This window comes from Balearica regulorum, chromosome Z (genome assembly GCF_011004875.1).
Source record: "Balearica regulorum gibbericeps isolate bBalReg1 chromosome Z, bBalReg1.pri, whole genome shotgun sequence".
In the NCBI taxonomy this organism is placed as follows: Eukaryota; Metazoa; Chordata; class Aves; order Gruiformes; family Gruidae; genus Balearica; species Balearica regulorum.
Genome location: NC_046220.1, coordinates 13,838,784 through 13,856,163, shown reverse-complemented (window position 1 = coordinate 13,856,163; position 17,380 = coordinate 13,838,784). Strand labels below are relative to the sequence as shown.

The 17,380-nt window shown below is 35.1% G+C and overlaps 2 protein-coding genes across 3 annotated transcripts in view; one reads left to right on the top strand and one right to left on the bottom strand.

Annotated features, from left to right (window-relative positions):
• The window catches only part of IFT74 (intraflagellar transport 74), a 41,423-nt gene that overhangs the window by 22,159 nt on the left and 1,884 nt on the right, over positions 1 to 17,380 (bottom strand). The window contains exons 4-11 of the mRNA XM_075741001.1: positions 17,132 to 17,180; positions 16,190 to 16,288; positions 15,964 to 16,024; positions 15,432 to 15,491; positions 14,321 to 14,382; positions 2,679 to 2,817; positions 1,663 to 1,725; positions 565 to 708 (exon numbers count right to left, since the gene is read on the bottom strand). Of these exons, the coding sequence (XP_075597116.1) occupies positions 565 to 708; positions 1,663 to 1,725; positions 2,679 to 2,817; positions 14,321 to 14,382; positions 15,432 to 15,491; positions 15,964 to 16,024; positions 16,190 to 16,288; positions 17,132 to 17,180 (677 nt within the window). The remainder of the gene's footprint in view (positions 1 to 564; positions 709 to 1,662; positions 1,726 to 2,678; positions 2,818 to 14,320; positions 14,383 to 15,431; positions 15,492 to 15,963; positions 16,025 to 16,189; positions 16,289 to 17,131; positions 17,181 to 17,380) is intronic.
• On the top strand, positions 6,248 to 13,325 carry LRRC19 (leucine rich repeat containing 19). 2 transcript variants are annotated; one of them, XM_075741002.1, is made up of 6 exons: positions 6,248 to 6,323; positions 8,913 to 9,005; positions 10,463 to 10,973; positions 11,173 to 11,382; positions 12,016 to 12,058; positions 12,663 to 12,926. In XM_075741002.1, the coding sequence occupies exons 1-6, from the start codon at positions 6,297 to 6,299 to the stop codon at positions 12,811 to 12,813; spliced, it is 1,035 nt and encodes a 344-aa protein (XP_075597117.1). In that variant the 5' UTR covers positions 6,248 to 6,296; the 3' UTR covers positions 12,814 to 12,926. The 2 variants fall into 2 exon arrangements, with proteins under 2 accessions (XP_075597117.1, XP_010302283.1); XM_010303981.2 differs by lacking the exon at positions 12,016 to 12,058 and having other exon boundaries at positions 12,663 to 13,325.

Sequence of the window (17,380 nt, the reverse complement as noted above, 5' to 3'; positions counted from 1 at the left end):
GATTTCTTAATTCAGTAGACAGGGAACAGAAACTCAGTATATGAAATCACAAACTTGCTGTCACATTATCCAACAACAGCTCCTCATTGAAGAGAAGTAGTGATATGATTTAAGTGTTATGTGTTCTCCTGCTTTCTCAATACAGTCAAACTTATCAATGTCATTCAGTCAATATTCCATATAGTATATATGGATAGCGACATAACACAGCACGGACCTTTATAAACTAAATTTTTCCTGGATTAGTATGCCTGTGTAGTACCCCACAAGGACACTGTCTGGAGTTACGTTATAGAATGGTTCAATAGGATCAGTTTTCCCATACCAACATGACTGATGAATTGGACAAGTCTACCAGCTGAAAAGCTAACTATGCCAATTTTCCTTTGGCTGAACCTGAAACATCCCATCCAGTCAATTCATTAACTGTTCTTAATTTCAGATGATTTGTGCTGCTAAAAGACCAAATGAAGGCAACATTCAAACCCAAGTATTTTCAAATATTATCATCCCTTAAAATACTGACTCAGAGAATATTTACATGATAACATTTTATGTTCTTGCCTGCTTTAGTAATCTCTCTCTTTCCTCCTGTGGAGATTCCATGTTCTTATCCTCAGAAATCATTTGATCTCGACGTTCCTCAAGCTCATGGAGCTTTTCACACAGCTGCACAGCCTCCTGTTTCACTTGGGAGTGTGCTATTTCCTGTTGGGAAAAACAAACACCTACTTGCTATTTTCAGATGGCAGGCAAGCATTGTAGAAATTATGCTTTAGTTAGGCAGCACTTATAGATACATTGAAAGTGAAGTGTATTTGTTACAAACAGTACAGAGACAGTATAAACAACAAACTTTACAATCCGTATTCTCAATATTGCATTTTCTGGAATGGAATATTCCAGTCAGCTACTTCTTGCTTTATGAGTTCATCCTCAGACCAATTTTCTGAGTAGATTAACTACTTCATCATTTCTACGGGATCACAAACCATATACAGTATTCAAAAGGACAGGAAAAATGTCTAGTAGTATTTAAAAAATATGCTTTCTGAATATATAAATGACTGTATGTTTCAGCTTATAGATCCTTTCATCCATGAAATACACAATATGAGAAAATTCTCCTCAATCGAGCAATATGACTGTGTATTGAAAGTGTGTGCTTATGTATGTATTTGGGATAAAAAATATCTTAGCAAGTACCACTTTGTGCTGCAAATGTCAGTTGCTTTTGAAATGGAAAGTGGAACAAGACAATTATTCTCACACATCCTGAATGCTGAAAACATATTGAAAAATTAGGTCTCACAAATCCGTAAGAAGGATGTGAATGATAATTTCAGTTATCTTCAGAGTAATTCCAAATCAATCAAATGTCACACAAAACACATGAAACCACATGAGTAACTAAAGCTAGGAAACCTCACTATTGCTATCGAAATTTTGTACTTGGCATCTAACAAAAACAATTTTTAATCACAACTGATTAGAAATTTTTGGTGGCATACAGAGAGGCAGTTTTGCCTTCTCATTCTAGGTCATGATCCTACAATATATGAAAATTTAGGGAGAAAAATTATAGGTATTTTTCTACTGTATTATTTTTCACTCTAAAGTTCAGTGCAGATTGGTACAGACATCACTTGTTATCATACATACAGCTCTTAGAGCCTCCTCCTTTACATTTAGTGCATCCAATTCCTGCTGTTGAACAACCAATTCCTAAAGAGGAAAAAAAGGCAAAAGTCAGATAAAAATTACTACTTGATGAGATTAATTTTTTTATGCAACTTAGTATTATAAAATGCTGCAAAACACCTCATTGCTGCTGTTAAAAATTTAAAAGACAAGACTGTGTCCACCTTCTCCAAGTAACTCAGATATAATATCTGCTTACTTTCAGCATCCAACTTTTCCAATAGATTTGTATCATTCTTATTTGCAGTTGGGCTACAAACAAAAAAATGTTTGCCCTTTTCCCAGTATTTTTGTCAAAATCAGTATCAAGCGTGGAATTTATCATTTCTATTTCAGAATTTTAAAGTCAGATCTTAACATGTCAACTACTCCCCCCAGTTTCTTCATAGTCCAGAAAGAGACGGTAGGCTCTGACTAGTGATTCAGCTTATCCTAAAACAGCTAGGAAGCACTGGCCTCAAAAGATGTATATACAGACTATACAGAGAAACCTTCTAAGACTGTATGCCTGAAGCTAGATGATCCCAGGAAACCTAGAAATCTTACTGTTTTTGTTAACATTAGGATTATTGAAGTCACAAAAATTTTATAAAGCCTGGTTCATTCCTTTGAGACATTCAGACACACAACAAGAACAACAAAAGACTCCAGTCAGATTCAGTTTTGTACACAGGAAGAAAATTTTCTATTCATGTGAACTAAAAAAATTGCTGGTTTGTTTGGTTTTTACCTTTTGCTTGTTGTTTACACATGATGAAACGTCTAAGCACTATAGCGGCTTTTAAAATCTGAATATCAGTCCCCAAATTTAAAAGGAAAATTATGGTTTTAGTCAATTGCTCTATTTATTTTTCAGGCACTTCTAAAATTGATTAAGGTACCTGCAAGCTTTTTCATTATATTACTCTGTTCTCAAGCTCTTTAACATTTAAATTGTATCTGGAACCAATGGAGCCAGTACAATGAAACGAACCAACCTGGGAGAGTTTTTCATTTGCAGCCTTCATCTCCATATATTTAGCTTGTTTTTCCTGCGACATGTCTTTTATTATGTCATCTGCTACAACCTTTTCATGTTCAATATCTTCTTCTACAGCTTGAATTAACTTTTCTGTGCTGTAAAAATAGAACATTTTTGTAAGTTTTATTGGTTGATATTTATTTTAAGAACCCATATCAAACTCTGGTATTCCTTCAACCTCACCGAAATGATCATCTAACACAAAAACTGCATAGACTCTAAAAAAAAAGGAGTTACCTACTTATCTCTAATTTTCTTGGAGTTTTATCAGCTATATAAAAATTCACACCATGGAATGCAGAAGATGAAGAATTCTCTGCCCTTACAGTACCCACATAGTACTTTCTAACACTCCCACCCTGTCTACCTACATTGTCCCCAACACTGGCAAAAGTATACTACTCCCTCTCAGTTGCTGTCAATCAGTGAATTCCTGGAACAGGAACAGGCAATTTGAAGTAAAGAAGCTTGTATGTGATTTGTGAATGCACATAAATAAAGCATACTATATGGTAAGATGACTTTCTTTTAGCAATAAATTGTGGGAATCCTTAAGAATGGAAAGTGGCTTAAACAGTGTGGAGCTTCTTAGCCATGCAAGAACTAAGAAATTAGCCATTTCTGACATTCTTGATTCATGACTTTAATCTCGTTAGGAAATCAATGGGCTGCAACCATAAAAACTTTTCTACCACTGCAGCTATAGTAAACTACAAGCAAATGTATTAGCAGAATCAAGGAAGGCATAAAGAGTTGTTCTCACTATTTCATGTAATGTCTAGTAATTTCTATGAAATTCCTGAAAGCGAGAGAGTGAATTTGATAATGTAGCTAAAGATAAAGGAAATTAACAAAAGCTCCTGAGACCCTGAAGAGTATACCTTCCTTCCCTTCACAGTTCAAGAATGGTAATTTAAACTATTTGCTTGTTTCCAGAGTGACTTCTGCTATTAAGAACAGCAAAATTAGCTGGATACCTTCCTTCAGATTTTATTTTTCTTGTATTTTTCATTAACACTTCCTGAGTTGCAACATGCCAAAAATTTAAAATTGCGTAACTGACACTATCAGATCAATGATTGAAGCCAAGAATGCCCTGGGGCTTAAAAGATGGTGCAAAATAGTGGAACTGCATAAGGATAATCTCAGGGTAACAGAATAATGAAAATTTCATAGAAGCAGAGTAAAGCTGATGTTGGAATGGACTTCTGAAGGTCACCTAGTCCAGCCCCACTACTGAAAGCACAGTCACCTAAAGCAGGTTGTCAGCATAATGAAGGATGGACACCCAGCAACCTCTCTGGGCAATGTTTCAATGTCTGGCCACTCTTACAGTAAAAAGAGTTTTTTCTTACATTTAAATGGAATTTCCTGTTCTTCAATTTGTGACCATTGTCTCTTGTCCTGCCCTTGGGCATCACAGAGAAGAGACCAGCTCCATTTTCTTTACTCCTGCCTATCAGGTATTTACTTTGATAAGATACCCACTAAGCTTTCTCTTCTAGAGATTAAACAATTCCAGCTCCCTCAGCCTTTCCACATAGTTTTCACCACTTTCGAGGAATTCTAAAAAAGATTCAAAAGTGTAACCAGTCTTCCAACTGGTTTCAAGAAAGATCTATAATCTCCAGGAATCTGAGGATGTGAAATACATATTCTGCCGGGTTAGCAAACCATGCTGCAAAGATGCTTTGGAGCCTGATGATGAAGAAACAAATCGAAGTGGTGATCTCCCACTGGGACTGCCCAAGAAATACTGGATGGTTGTAACATGATATTAAATGAAAATGCTCTTGAGAGTAAGAATGGTTTGTTCAGTCCCAGTCCAAAGAATGAGGCCCTCGCTGTAAGTACCTCAGTTTATGAATGAATAATTATGTTATGCTTAGTAATGCTAAGGAGTAGTTTTTTAAGTGAAGTGTGTTCTTAAGCTATGAGAGCAGTGTGATTCAAAATCCTCTGGAAGGCACAGAACAGGGTGTTGGCTGGGAGCTTTCATATTACCTCTTTATTGGAGGCTCCTCATCCCTCAATTTGGGCTTAAGAAAGCTGTTGCAAGGTCTCAGCAGTGACAGTTTCTCTCAAATCAAGCCCAACTGAAGACATGACAGAATGAAAACAGAGACATTGCAATGAAGAATTCCAGAAAATGTTAAGGTTGATGACTTCCAGAATAAATCTCCACACTAGATGTAATTCACTTGGAGAGACTATCAGTACGGATCACAGGGAGCATGTCTTTAAGTACAAATAGGGTGCTTTTTCCTGGAGATCACTGGGGCATTTAGGGAGGGAGAAAAGAATACCACTTCCTACATTTCTCCTGTGTTCCAAAACACCATGTCAAAGCAGCTGCCACCATTGAGGGCAACGGTGTCTCCAAGCTCTACTGAATTTTTCTCATCTATGCCTGAGACTGCAAGTATGCATGATAGAGTAAGGAAAGAGACTCTACTTCTTCCACCAACGTAACGTGCGTGTGGACACATTACAGAGTAGCCTCTTTACCTGAGGTAAGTCTCCTTTTCTTATGTAATATGGACTCCTGGCTAAATACTTCAAGGCAACCGAGTTTGTCCTCGAGACTAAAAATGTCTGATTTAGCTGTGATGCATCTTCTCTTAGATTTTCTGAGGCAATTAAAATATCAGCAATGGCTGTCACAGGAAGACAATTCATTATCACAGGTAATTTGAATACTACTGATGAAGCTGAAATAAGGATGAGGTTTAGAAAAGCTGCAGAATGTTGAGAGATATAAAGCAAAAAAATCAAAGTGGCCATAACAACAAAGACGGATAGTGAAGTAAAATGGTTTCTATAGCCATATATTTGAGAGGAATGGAGAATGAGAGGAGACTGAATTGTTTTGTAGTTTGATGCTGTGCATTGGACAGAATGAGGCTTAGAGAATAAGCACTAATACAAGAAAAAAAATTATTGGGCATAGTGTTTGTGTATCAATATAATCCCTTTTTCAACCTGCATATAGACATGCTCTCAAATCAGAACAAGTATCATTTGGCTTTAGAATTTCTTCCTGAAATATAGCCTATATATAACTCTTTGCATATAATGAGCTTTACATACCACACCCTGCAGCTCCTCTGGTGCTGATGTTTCCAAAACACAAGAATTCAACACATTTAGCTATCTACTAGAGATCTTTACTTCAGTATGCAAATATCTTGAAATTTTCTTCATTTGATGACTGATCACATAAAAAAAATGCAAGTCTTTTTCTGTCTCCAGCATTTCTTTTATTGATTTTAACCCAACTTGCTCATAAATTTCCAGTGGTATTTTAACTCAGTGCTTCCTATGTGATCTGGAACTTGACACTTGAGCACACTACTATTAGACTTCCCTATTGGCTGCAGATCCAATTAAAACCAAGATGATTATAAGAAGTTGCTCAACCTAGTCAATCTTTTGCTAAGGTTTTTCTAGGTTTATTATTTTTTTTTTTTTACACTGCCTGCTTATTCATCAGGTACAAAGGTTGAACAAAACCAAAGTGCCGTTGCACCATATTATTTCTGGTCAGAGCATTGAAAAATCTACACGTGTACATATGCTGCCTCTGAGAAGCAACAGAAAGGTAAGACACATGGCATATCTTTTTCAAAATGTAGGCAAAGATTTATTAGTATAACTTTGTTGCTAGTCTGGAAACAAATACATCTTGTGATACATTAAAAGTTCAGGAATTACTATGAACCTTGGACATGCCAAGTTGTTAAGTAAATTGTACTTCAGTGGAAAACCAGGGAGTAGTCCGTTTCTTCTCTGAAAAGCAGACTACCTGATTATATATCTCCATTACCTTCCCAAATCTGCCTTTTTCTTTACAAATGTAAGAAAAACAATAGGAATTACAGTACTATTAAACAAACAAACAAAAAACTTCAAAAGTTCTCTGAGGAAAACTTTTTAAGAAAATGCTTCTAATTACAAGGAAATGTCAAGGTATTACCAATGTATTGCCAGGCTCAGTTTCTTTCCAAAGAAATTAAACAGCAATTTTTAAAGTCTGGTTCTAGTAAAAAAGCTAACCTGCAATTAAAATTACAGATGCTTTCCTGTTCTTCTACTTATGCAGGTTCCCATAAACAATGTAGGAAATCAAATTTGTAAGAAATCCCTTAACTTTTCAGTAGAAACTGAAGTAAAATAGGAACTACGTTTTTGACTCAGACATCATACATAGAGTGAATTTTTAGACAGGAAAAGGATTTTTCAAGTTAGTGGCATCCCCTTCATTTAGACATTTTAATTTTTTGCTCAAAGTTTTCAAAATCTTTAAAATTAACTTTCATTTTCAACTTGTTATTGATTCACTTACAGACTAAAACTTAAAATAATAATTTAACATATTTTTTCCCACTCTATTAAAGACAGTATTTTTCTTTAAATCTTTAAACTACAGTAATACTATTAATCTGTGTTTTTAGATTGCCTGGTTAAGGCTTGCTCTGTTTCTGAACATCTTGGAAGCAGTATCTTTAAGGTCCAAGCGTGCCATGAGATCCAACTGTTAACATAGTCTGTATTAGGGGTTCTCAAACTGCATCATGTTTTCCACTAGCAACATACAAACTGGCTTCAAAAAGTATGCGGGCCACCAGTACCATCCCTGACAATACCTAATACAGAACATAATACCATAGTGGCTGCTGCTGCTAGTACCTCTTGTTCCTGCCTCTGATCACATGTAACAAAAAGGTTTATGAACTCCTTTTTAATTAAATACATATTTAATTAAATGTATTTAATAATGTATTTAATGTAAATTCCCAACAGCAGTGGAAATGGACAATGGATCAGAGCAGTGTAAGTGGTGTTTACCTTCTTCTTTCAAAGTTAGTAAGTTTCTAGGCTGATTAGTCAGGTGAATGAGGTCAGTCCTCAGACACACAAATGAAGAAGCCAGCAATCAGTTAGACTCAACCAATTTGTTCTGTGACATCATCTACTCCATGCTGATCAGCAAAGGCTTCCTGGCACCCTTTCTAGGGATTAGTGGAGGTTTTTTTAAATGGCTGCCTACATTTAGCATTGTTCGTGCACAGTTGAGCTTCCTTATGTAACTTGCCCTACTCTTTTCTATTAAATTCAATGAATACTCTCTACACTTCAAGATACAATAGGCACTGTAAATAAGTACCTCATACCTTATCCTTTGTTTTTTTTTTAATCTAGGAGATAAAAATCTGGGAAGGAGATATTGAGGTTCACTTACCCCACTAGCTTTTCTCTTCGGATGTTTAAGAAAAAGTGTAAAAATGAAGGGATAATCTACCTTTTATATAACATTTTAATTAAAATCTGGCATAAACAGGGACTGATTTAACACCTGACAGAGATGGTTTAACATTCCTGTTCATTCTTGCAAATGACACCTGATTCAAAGGGGAAGGATAAGTGACACTTTCTCTGAGAGAAGTTAATGTCACAATGAATACCATTTGTCAGAAAAGCTTTCCTGACTTGCAAAGAAAAAGGTTAAAATCTGCACAAAAACTCCAATGCAAGAGATTGAACCATGTTTACTTAGTTGCAAAGATCAGAGCAACAATACACCTTCATAATACAGAGGTTCAGGTTTATGTCATATGATATATGTTATTTTATGGATAATAAAGAGATTAGAAGATCAATCTACTAATTAAAAACTTAAAAAAAACCTGCTTAACAACTTACATAAGAACATAAGAGAAATCTGACTGGATAAACCAACAATCCATGTAGTACAGTATTCTGCCTCTGTCAGTGGCAACAAGACAAATTATTTATGGACAGCATGCAAGCCTGAATACTTTCTGCAGTTTACTCCTATCATAGTCTTCCAATACCCATAACTGCTTTAACAGAGATATTATCAAGTACATCCCTGCCTATTTGCTTTATCCATTTCTGAAACTGTTGCCTATTAACTTGTCTAATCAATCCTTTTTCTACTTGCTGACACAGTCTCCTTACTGGATTTTAGGTTTGGGTCAATTAACTGAAACCTGAATGCATTAACTCTGATAACCTATGTTTTTCCTCTTAAATTTACATTTTGTAGTATCTATGTAGAACAAAACTTATTATCATAGAAATAACTATATGTATTAATTTGTTAAACTACCACTACAGGAGACACTGGTATTCTGGTCCTGGTATACAAAAGTTTTTTTTTTCCTAGGCTCTAAACATGAAACTCTTTCGGCTTGTGATCTGGACTGGAATACTGTTTTTGAATCCAGTCACTGCTGACTGCAACATTACTTCTCAAACTGTAAGTTTTGTATGTCTGTAAATTACCCTTATTTTTGAAAGACACACTAGAAGTTAAAGGCATTTCATAAACTTCCCTGTAAACATAAAATTCCTGAAGAAACAAGCACATCGAGACAAATAAGAAGATGCGGTTTTCTGCAAAATGGACAACTAGCTGCTGACAGTCATTGTAAGTGGGTGAATAACACTGAAACATATTGACATGGTTTTATATCTCAGTCAAATCTCTCTGCAGACAACAGGAGTGCCTCCTTTATCTTTTTGGAATAGATCTAAAAAGCAACTGTTATTTGGACAAGGCCAACTACTGCTCAAGTTAGAGAGATTTATTGAGTTAGCCCTTGCTAAGTCAGGTCCAAATGTATGTAAGAAATTTTCAAGTTTTTTTTTAGAGATTAATGGATTTTGTATTTATTGGGGAATGAAGAGGAAGGAAGAAGTTTTGATTAATAGTCAAGTGATAAAACTGGTATTCCACTATTTGCTTTGACTCACTGCCTACAGGTCCAGTACTGTATCTACTGCTTACACATCTTTGGGACAAACATGAAGAACAAAAAGACCCACACAATGGGTATATACAGTGTAGAAAAGGCACTCCACCTACATTTGTTTTTAAATAAGCTATCTAGACACAAACTGGTCACAGCAGTAACAAGCTGAACATAGGCTACTTGTTTAGGAAGAGCGATAACACAACCAATGTGTTTCCAGTACTTAGAGTCTCCTTTAAAGCCAGTTCCAGTATCTTGACACTAAACTGTAGTGTGCAGTGATGCATACATCACATATAAAGAAATCTACTCTTTTCAGAAAATAAAAATATTTCAAGGTATTGACAGTAAACACTCTCAAACCTGGAAACACTGCAGCTACGCTAAACTTCAACCTGGAAAACCAAAATTAAGTGCTATATTTATAATAAAAAATATATACTACAAGTTTTGTTGAAGCTCTGCTCCAAAGATGTTTTAAAGAGTAAAAATAGCTGGTTTTAAAACAAAACAATATATTTGAAAAAGTATATTTGAATTAATTTTCAGCCTTGAATCCACTTCCTGAATGACACCTTCTTTCCAGATTATGTGGGAAAGGAATCCTTTTTCTACCAAGCCAACCTTCACATGGAATTCTAAACCAGACAGGCCTACTAATTCCAAAATAGCATGCAAAACTGGTTACATTTTGAATGACCATCACATAAAGAGCCTTGCATCTCAATCAGAGTTTAAGCACTGAGTGATCTGGGAGGTTTCACTCCCCTGTATCACCAGATCACAAGTAGATTGCGAAAAACAAATAAAATTGCATGAAGAGCAGTAGAACTTTTATTTTAAAGTGCTGGCATTACAAAATACAAGAAAGATTTTTCATGCCCTTAATAGTCATCGCTGAGACACCTTCACCACTAGACATCCCTACAGTATTTAATTGTCATTCTCTTTTTTTCAACAGGTCACTTGTGAGGAGTCCGGAAAGAACCTCTCTAATATCCCTACTAACCTTTTCCAAAACATTACTAAATTAAACCTCAAAAACAATAAAATCACTTTAAAAGATATTGACAAAGAGATTCTTCAAAGTTTTATTAACCTCACTGAACTTTATCTGAATGAAAACATGATTACTGCACTGTATAATAACAGTTTCTGCAGTCTGACAAAACTCGTAATTCTGGATATCAGCAACAATCATATTATCACAGTTCAGAAAGCAGCATTTGCAGGATTAAATCAACTGTCAGTGTTGAATCTATCCTACAACTCAATTACTCAACTAGATTCAGATGTATTTTCTTCTCTAAAAAGTCTGACAGTTTTAAATCTACAGTATAACTTCCTGAAATACTTTCATATAAAACCATCTTTTAAATTGATTAAAATTGTTTTAGCTGGAAACCCATGGACCTGCTCCTGTGACCTCCTTGATTTACAGATATGGCTAACTACATCCAATGTGACAATGGGTAAGTTTTGGTAAGAGCAGTATTTCATACTTATTTACATCAAACAGCCTTATCTTGTTTTTTACTGATCTGGATAATATCCACCCTCAACTTACCTGTATTTTGCAGTAATACATTAGTTATCCATGAAATTTTTTTTAAATTTGAGTGCCAATTAATTAGCAATATCTCATAGCCTTTCCACTGCCCACATTAACAGAAAATGAAAACAGCACTATATGTACATTGCCAAACACCAAGGAACAAGTCTCCATCAAGACAGAAGCTATCCAACCAGTTGACTGCAAAAGTGAAAACGCTTCTTTAGAAAACACTGTAATTTCCACTTCTGCCATTAAGCTTCAAAGTAGTGCCTTACTAACAGCTCTGACTGCAAACAACATCACTGGAAACAATGGAACACGTGCAGGTAATATACTGATGTTTCACTGCTTACAAGCTGTTTGAGTTGCTGTTCCATGATTTCAGACACTTTTGTATTCTTAGTACACTGTAATTCTTCCATAAAAGCCAAGGCTATGGAACAAGTTATTTCCAGGTTTTGGTATACTGTACACACATTATGGTGAATGTTAAGCTCTTCCCAGTCAGTGCTCACAACAGATAAACCCCACTTGAATTTTCAAATGATACTACAAACTGATGATGAAATTCCAAAGGCTTGAAATTCAGATAATTGTCCAGATCTCTGCCTCACAGAACTAGGGAAGCATCTTTTTTAAAAAAATCAATTACTTCTTCCAAACTAACTGCTTTCTAGATGTAGCTGTCATCTTAAAATGTGAAAGGGGAGCCTATTAATTCTACTCCTGCCCTTGACTGTGTTCAGTGTAAAGGACATGGATATGCTCATCCAATATTCTTTGAAAATTTCAAAGTAAGGATAGTCTCCTTACTTTTCATCATTTTTAATGTTAATTCCACCATCACTTTGTAGTAGTCTAGCTTTTGTTTTGGTAAAGTCAATTATTTTTTTTCTTATATGCAAATTAATGTTCTTCTTCACCCTTTCATACTGAAATGCTTAACTTCTTGCTTGTAGCTAAAGCAGAAGAAATATCAGTCTCCAGATACATACACAAATTGTAAGCCACCGCTGCCACATGCTTCTTTTGCTGTAGCAGCTATAATCTATTTTAGTACAGTGGCCAGCATACAAAACCATCTGCTAAATAAAGATTACTGGTAACTACAGTCTATTGAATTTTTTATTATAAAAGAAATACAATTGAAAGGATGCACCAAACAAAATATGTAATATTCTAGGGTACATACATCATCACCATACATAAATTTAAGCCTGGGAAATAGAATTTGAAGTCAATTACTGATTTTTTTTTTTCCTCAAAGCCCAATCTTGAAATTTAAACTTTGAAAAAAATTATTTTATCTTTTGTATGTCCCTAAACTTTATCTGACTTTGAAACTATTATTTAATTTTGACAGATATGCATGGTAGATTTATATTTCTAGGAAATATGAGATGTACATGTATTTTTGGTCTGAGTAATGTTACTGACTCCCTAATAATATAGCAATAACATTCTACTAAAGATTTGGAGACACACAGTAATTCCCCTATCATTATTTAGTGTGTTCTCAATCTAACTGTGAAAAAAATTCGTACTAGAGTTGTTGCTGGCATTCTTCATGAAGATGACTCTTCTTTTTTTCCTGTCTGTTTTGAAGAGTTACCACTTCTTGGCAAAAGCTGGACCTTCCTAGCGGGTGTCCTAGGGTTTGTCCTAAGCACTACACTCCTGATTTTTACTGCTATAAAATGCCCGACATGGTATCACTATTTGATCAGCTACAGTCACCGTCGCCTGGAAGAAAATGACTCAGAGATGTTTGAACAGGAGTTCTCAGCTGACACAAGTTCTTCTCCCACAGTATCGGATACAAACAATGAAGATCCCATAGTAATACTTGAAAAAATTCATACATTTGTGCCTGCAGAAGATGGATTTATTGAGGATCAATACATAGATTCTTATGTAACTGAGGAGAGTTAATGTCTTAAACAATGGATCATGAACTGACTTTTCAAAACTGTAGTTCACTTGTACTTCCATATTACGCTACTTATGTACAATACAAAATGAAGCTAAGTAGTCCATCTCCTTTCATCTCATCAAATCCATAACAAGATATTGCTGCATGAATCATGAAGCTAAAAAATGTGGTGATGTGCATGCATTAATGTCACAAGAAATATTTCAAAACATGCAAAAAATACTCAGAAACCACCTTTTATAAAAACCTATTTGGCTATTTACAGTGGGGGCAGGGGGAAAGGAGCTTACTGTATATTGCTTAACATGAACAAGTCTTTGCAAAGTGGCTTGTAAAGCTGGCATAATCACTAATGCTTTATATGTGAAGAAGTCCAGAAAGGAAAAAGAATTTCTCTGAAATGTTGAAGCACCTCACAGCCAAACTGGGGACTGAATCCAAGTCAATGGTGTCACAGCTCAGTAGTCTATGAGGCAAAACTAACGCAATGACAGAATAGAGCATTTGAGGGTTTTTTTACATGAATTAGCAGAGCAAGAAAGACCAACTTATCCATTCCCTCAAATGTGTCTACATACAGTACAATGATAAATCATCATTACTGAATATCTAATGCCCTTATGCTTTAGTTTGCTACTGAACCAAGTTTTTTTCTCTTCATATTTTCTTAACACTTAAAAATGCATTCAGGGGTAGAATGGACACATTTGCAAGCTCTTGAAAATTGCAGTATTATTGAAAAGTGACTTCTTATTGTATGGTAAATAGTTTCTTGAAAGTGCTTATTTATACATAAAAATCTCATTGTTGAGATTCCTCTTACTGGCAACAAGCAGGATCATATCTCTTTCTCCTGCACATCTCCTGTCCCTAAACATCTCAGAAACTCACCCTCTCAGCCTATCACTACACAAGCCATTCTCATGCCAGACAAATTCTTACTGCAAGCATCTCACTGTCCTAATCTTCCTCTCCACTCACCCTTACCTTACCAGACAGTAATCTCAGTTCTAGTTCCCACTTCTGCTTGCTTTCCCCACTCTGCTACTCCACAACAAAACCTTCAAAACTCAGGAACTTGACAGCAGGTTGCCAAAAGACAGGAGTCTCCACTGCCACCTAACTCCTCCTGGATGACATAGGAAGTATCTCCACAGCAGTTACTCAGAAGAGTTTAAAGCTGGGAACTCCAGCTGCAGAATGGCACTGCTGTATCAGTTGTGGCACGCGTCGCACTGTTAAGGAACTTCTGAATTAGGTAACACCTGAATTTTGCCAAGTTCAGTTATAATTTTAACAGATTCGAAGAAGCATACACTTCATGTACTTACGCTTGTCTTTCTGTGAAAATTTTATCCACGCTCTGAGCATCTCGGTCATTCTGAACCTTTAACTGAAAATTAAAAAAAGATATTTTGATATAATATATAATAATAAAGAGACAGATTTTATACACAAATTCAAAGTTTCCTTTAAATGAGAAAGAAGCTGCCCAGAATGCTGTAGAGGGCAGAGACTGCCTGCTCCAGAGGTTTTTTGCAGTTCATACTGAAGATACTGAAATTGCAGTCTTCCACTGGAAACCAAAGGAAGTAAGAAGGCATCTCTATGTTTGAAAAAGAAATACAATCAAGATTGTAACAAATCAATTAACTTACTATTACTGTGGGATCTGTTTCTGGAATACTTAGTAAAATATTGTTTAAGCCTACAAACAAAGTGAAAATGTAATGCTTGCAAAGCAATCTTCCTTTTTTAACACAGACATTGTGACTTTATTTTTCAATCAAATGCAGGGGAAAAAAATATGTTTTGACCAAGAAATACTAAGGTGGTTTTTCAAGCTACCAAAATAATCTTTTTTAAAACTAGTTTATTTTGCTTATGGTCAAAGTGATCATAAGAAATGGAACATGCTTAATGCCACTTATGCCTTAATACTTAGAGGAACACTAACTGTGTTAGAAAATAAAGAAAGAAAGGAAGAACAAAGCTCATTGATTTTGTGGGTGGCCATGACAGACACGTATTTAATATTTATTTCACTGGAGTTATTTAAAAGGCAGAAGACAAGAATGAAATTTTCAGAAGACCAGGCAGTTTTACAAGGCAGCGCAGTCTAGTGAATTTGCCTTTCAGAAGACTAGTGTTCTATGCTTCTAAGTCAAATAAAGAATATATTTTAACATACATATTTTGGGTTGGGATGACAGCCTTCTCAAATCTGAAACACAGAAAACTACAACAGGGTTGTTAAAGCAACACTTCAGGCAATTGTCTCTCTACAAACATGTTGCCAATATTATGGTTAATTTAACTGGAAAAAATGGGTAAGTTTTAAATTAGTGCTATACTTTTTTATATACGTCATATGTTTGAAACACCAAGAGTGTAACACACACCATGTCAGTACTCAAACATAGCAAATATCCTAATTCTTACCACATTGTAATCTCGAATCACTTCTGCCATATCCATACTGGTGTTCAGTATATCCACAACCTGAAATGAGACAGAATTCCAACCTGTTATTGCTCTCCTTTTTTTTTTTAATTACACACAAAAAACCCCAGACAAATAGGTAGCAATTCATAAAGAGCTCATGAAAACACAGCAATTTTTTGTTATTGCAAATGGAAAAAAACATGATTTGGGAATCTTAATAGATTACATGCAGTTTTCAGAAGTAATCATCGTTATATGTAGCTATACAAAATCCACAAATATTACACAGCAGCAATTTCTTAAATCCATATGCAACTGCTTCTCCTAATGTATAGCACAACTTTTTTTTTCTTTTGTGTTTTCCTTAACTTCCATCTTTTTCTTTTCCAATAACTGAATAAAAGGCAGTATTAACCAGTACATTTTTACAGAGAAATGTCAATAAAAAGACGCTGAAGTAAAGCAAAAGCAGTACAAAGTAAACGAGAGGAGGGAGTGCATTCAGTATTAAAAGCTGACAGCAGCATACCATGTTGTAGTCCGCTAGCTGACCTTGAAATTCTTTGATTTCACCAGCTAAAGCCTCTGCCCTAAATACAAAACAAAAAGCCAAACTGAATATAGGAAGATTCATATATGTAAAAATAAAATAATGAAAAAAAAATTATTTAACAGTTCTTTGAAGCCTGCATAATACCTGAGAATAGTGTTGTGACTGAGAAAGATAGCGCTGCATTAGCTGCAATACATCTCACCTTTTTTCATACGACAAATAGACAGATTTCTCTTGCTTGTACATTTCTACTTCTTCCTGCAGCTTGTTAATTTCTGTTGTGAGTTCACTTGTTTTGCTTCTGCAAAAAAATAAACAGGAAAGAATCATTAACTTTGAACGTACAACTAAAATACAGAACAGAAAATGTATTTTACTACACGGCATATGCAATCAGTATCTCTTTCTCACACTGTGCTGTGTTTCAAATCACTATTTCAAACAACAGCTGAATAAGTGAGGAAAAAGGCAGAGTGCTCTATCAGCTAAAATCATAAATACTTGATAGAAAACCTCGATATGAAATAAAATATTTTAAGTAGCTTTTTGTCCCTGCTGGTGAAACAGATGTAAATTATTCTCAAATTGACATGAAAAAAACCCATAGTATCATTTCACAGAATGTAGACCTCATCCATATTTAAAACGACATCTTTTAGGACTGATTATTCAATCCTGAAATATGATAAACTGATAAAGTAACACACGCAATGCAATTTCCACAAGGCCCTGCCTTTGTCAGTGTTAGCTCAATGTATAATCCAAATAAACCACCAGAAATGTATACTAAAAGTATTTAGTTTGTGATGCTACTTCTTACAAATAGAGCTGTCATACCTAACAAGCGTTACAGGTGGAAACTCAAAACCGTTGACCCTCATTTTACTAACACTATGGGAGTACATTTAACTTAGCAAGCCTAGTAACAAAATGTCAAAGGAATCTACTTGTACTTGGACATAAGCATAAAATTCCTTTCCTCCTACGAACTATATGCAAAATGACCTTAACTCTTATAACAGGACAGAGTTCATTATAAGTGAGCACCACTTAACCCATACTATTGTTAAACACAACAAACTTATGTCAGAAAGGGAATAGAGCATTAACCTTTCTGCAGTTTGAATGTTTTGTTAAGACATACCTCAGCAGTCCAAGGTAATACGTTTTATCCATTATCTGTCTCTGAGGACCTGACAAAGGAGAATAAAATGACATTTTGTTAGAAAAGAACTAATTTTGATGAAGTGTAAATTATGAAAACAATCTGCAGAATTCACAGCCAGAAAACTGCCATCTTCTCAGTGTTCTTAAATAGATTTTACCTCATTAAAACAAACAAAGGCAGAAATTCATTTTAGACTGTTGTGAATATAAACATTAGTTTTTCACC

Excerpts from the sequence above, each read along its gene's own strand:
- LRRC19 (XM_010303981.2), top strand. The coding sequence starts at position 6,297 with ATGCTGCCTCTGAGAAGCAACAGAAAG. Across the intron at positions 6,324-8,912 it reads CTCTGAGAAGCAACAGAAAG|GCTCTAAACATGAAACTCTT; the intron begins GTAAGACACATG and ends TTTTTTTCCTAG. Across the intron at positions 11,383-12,662 it reads AAACAATGGAACACGTGCAG|AGTTACCACTTCTTGGCAAA; the intron begins GTAATATACTGA and ends TCTGTTTTGAAG.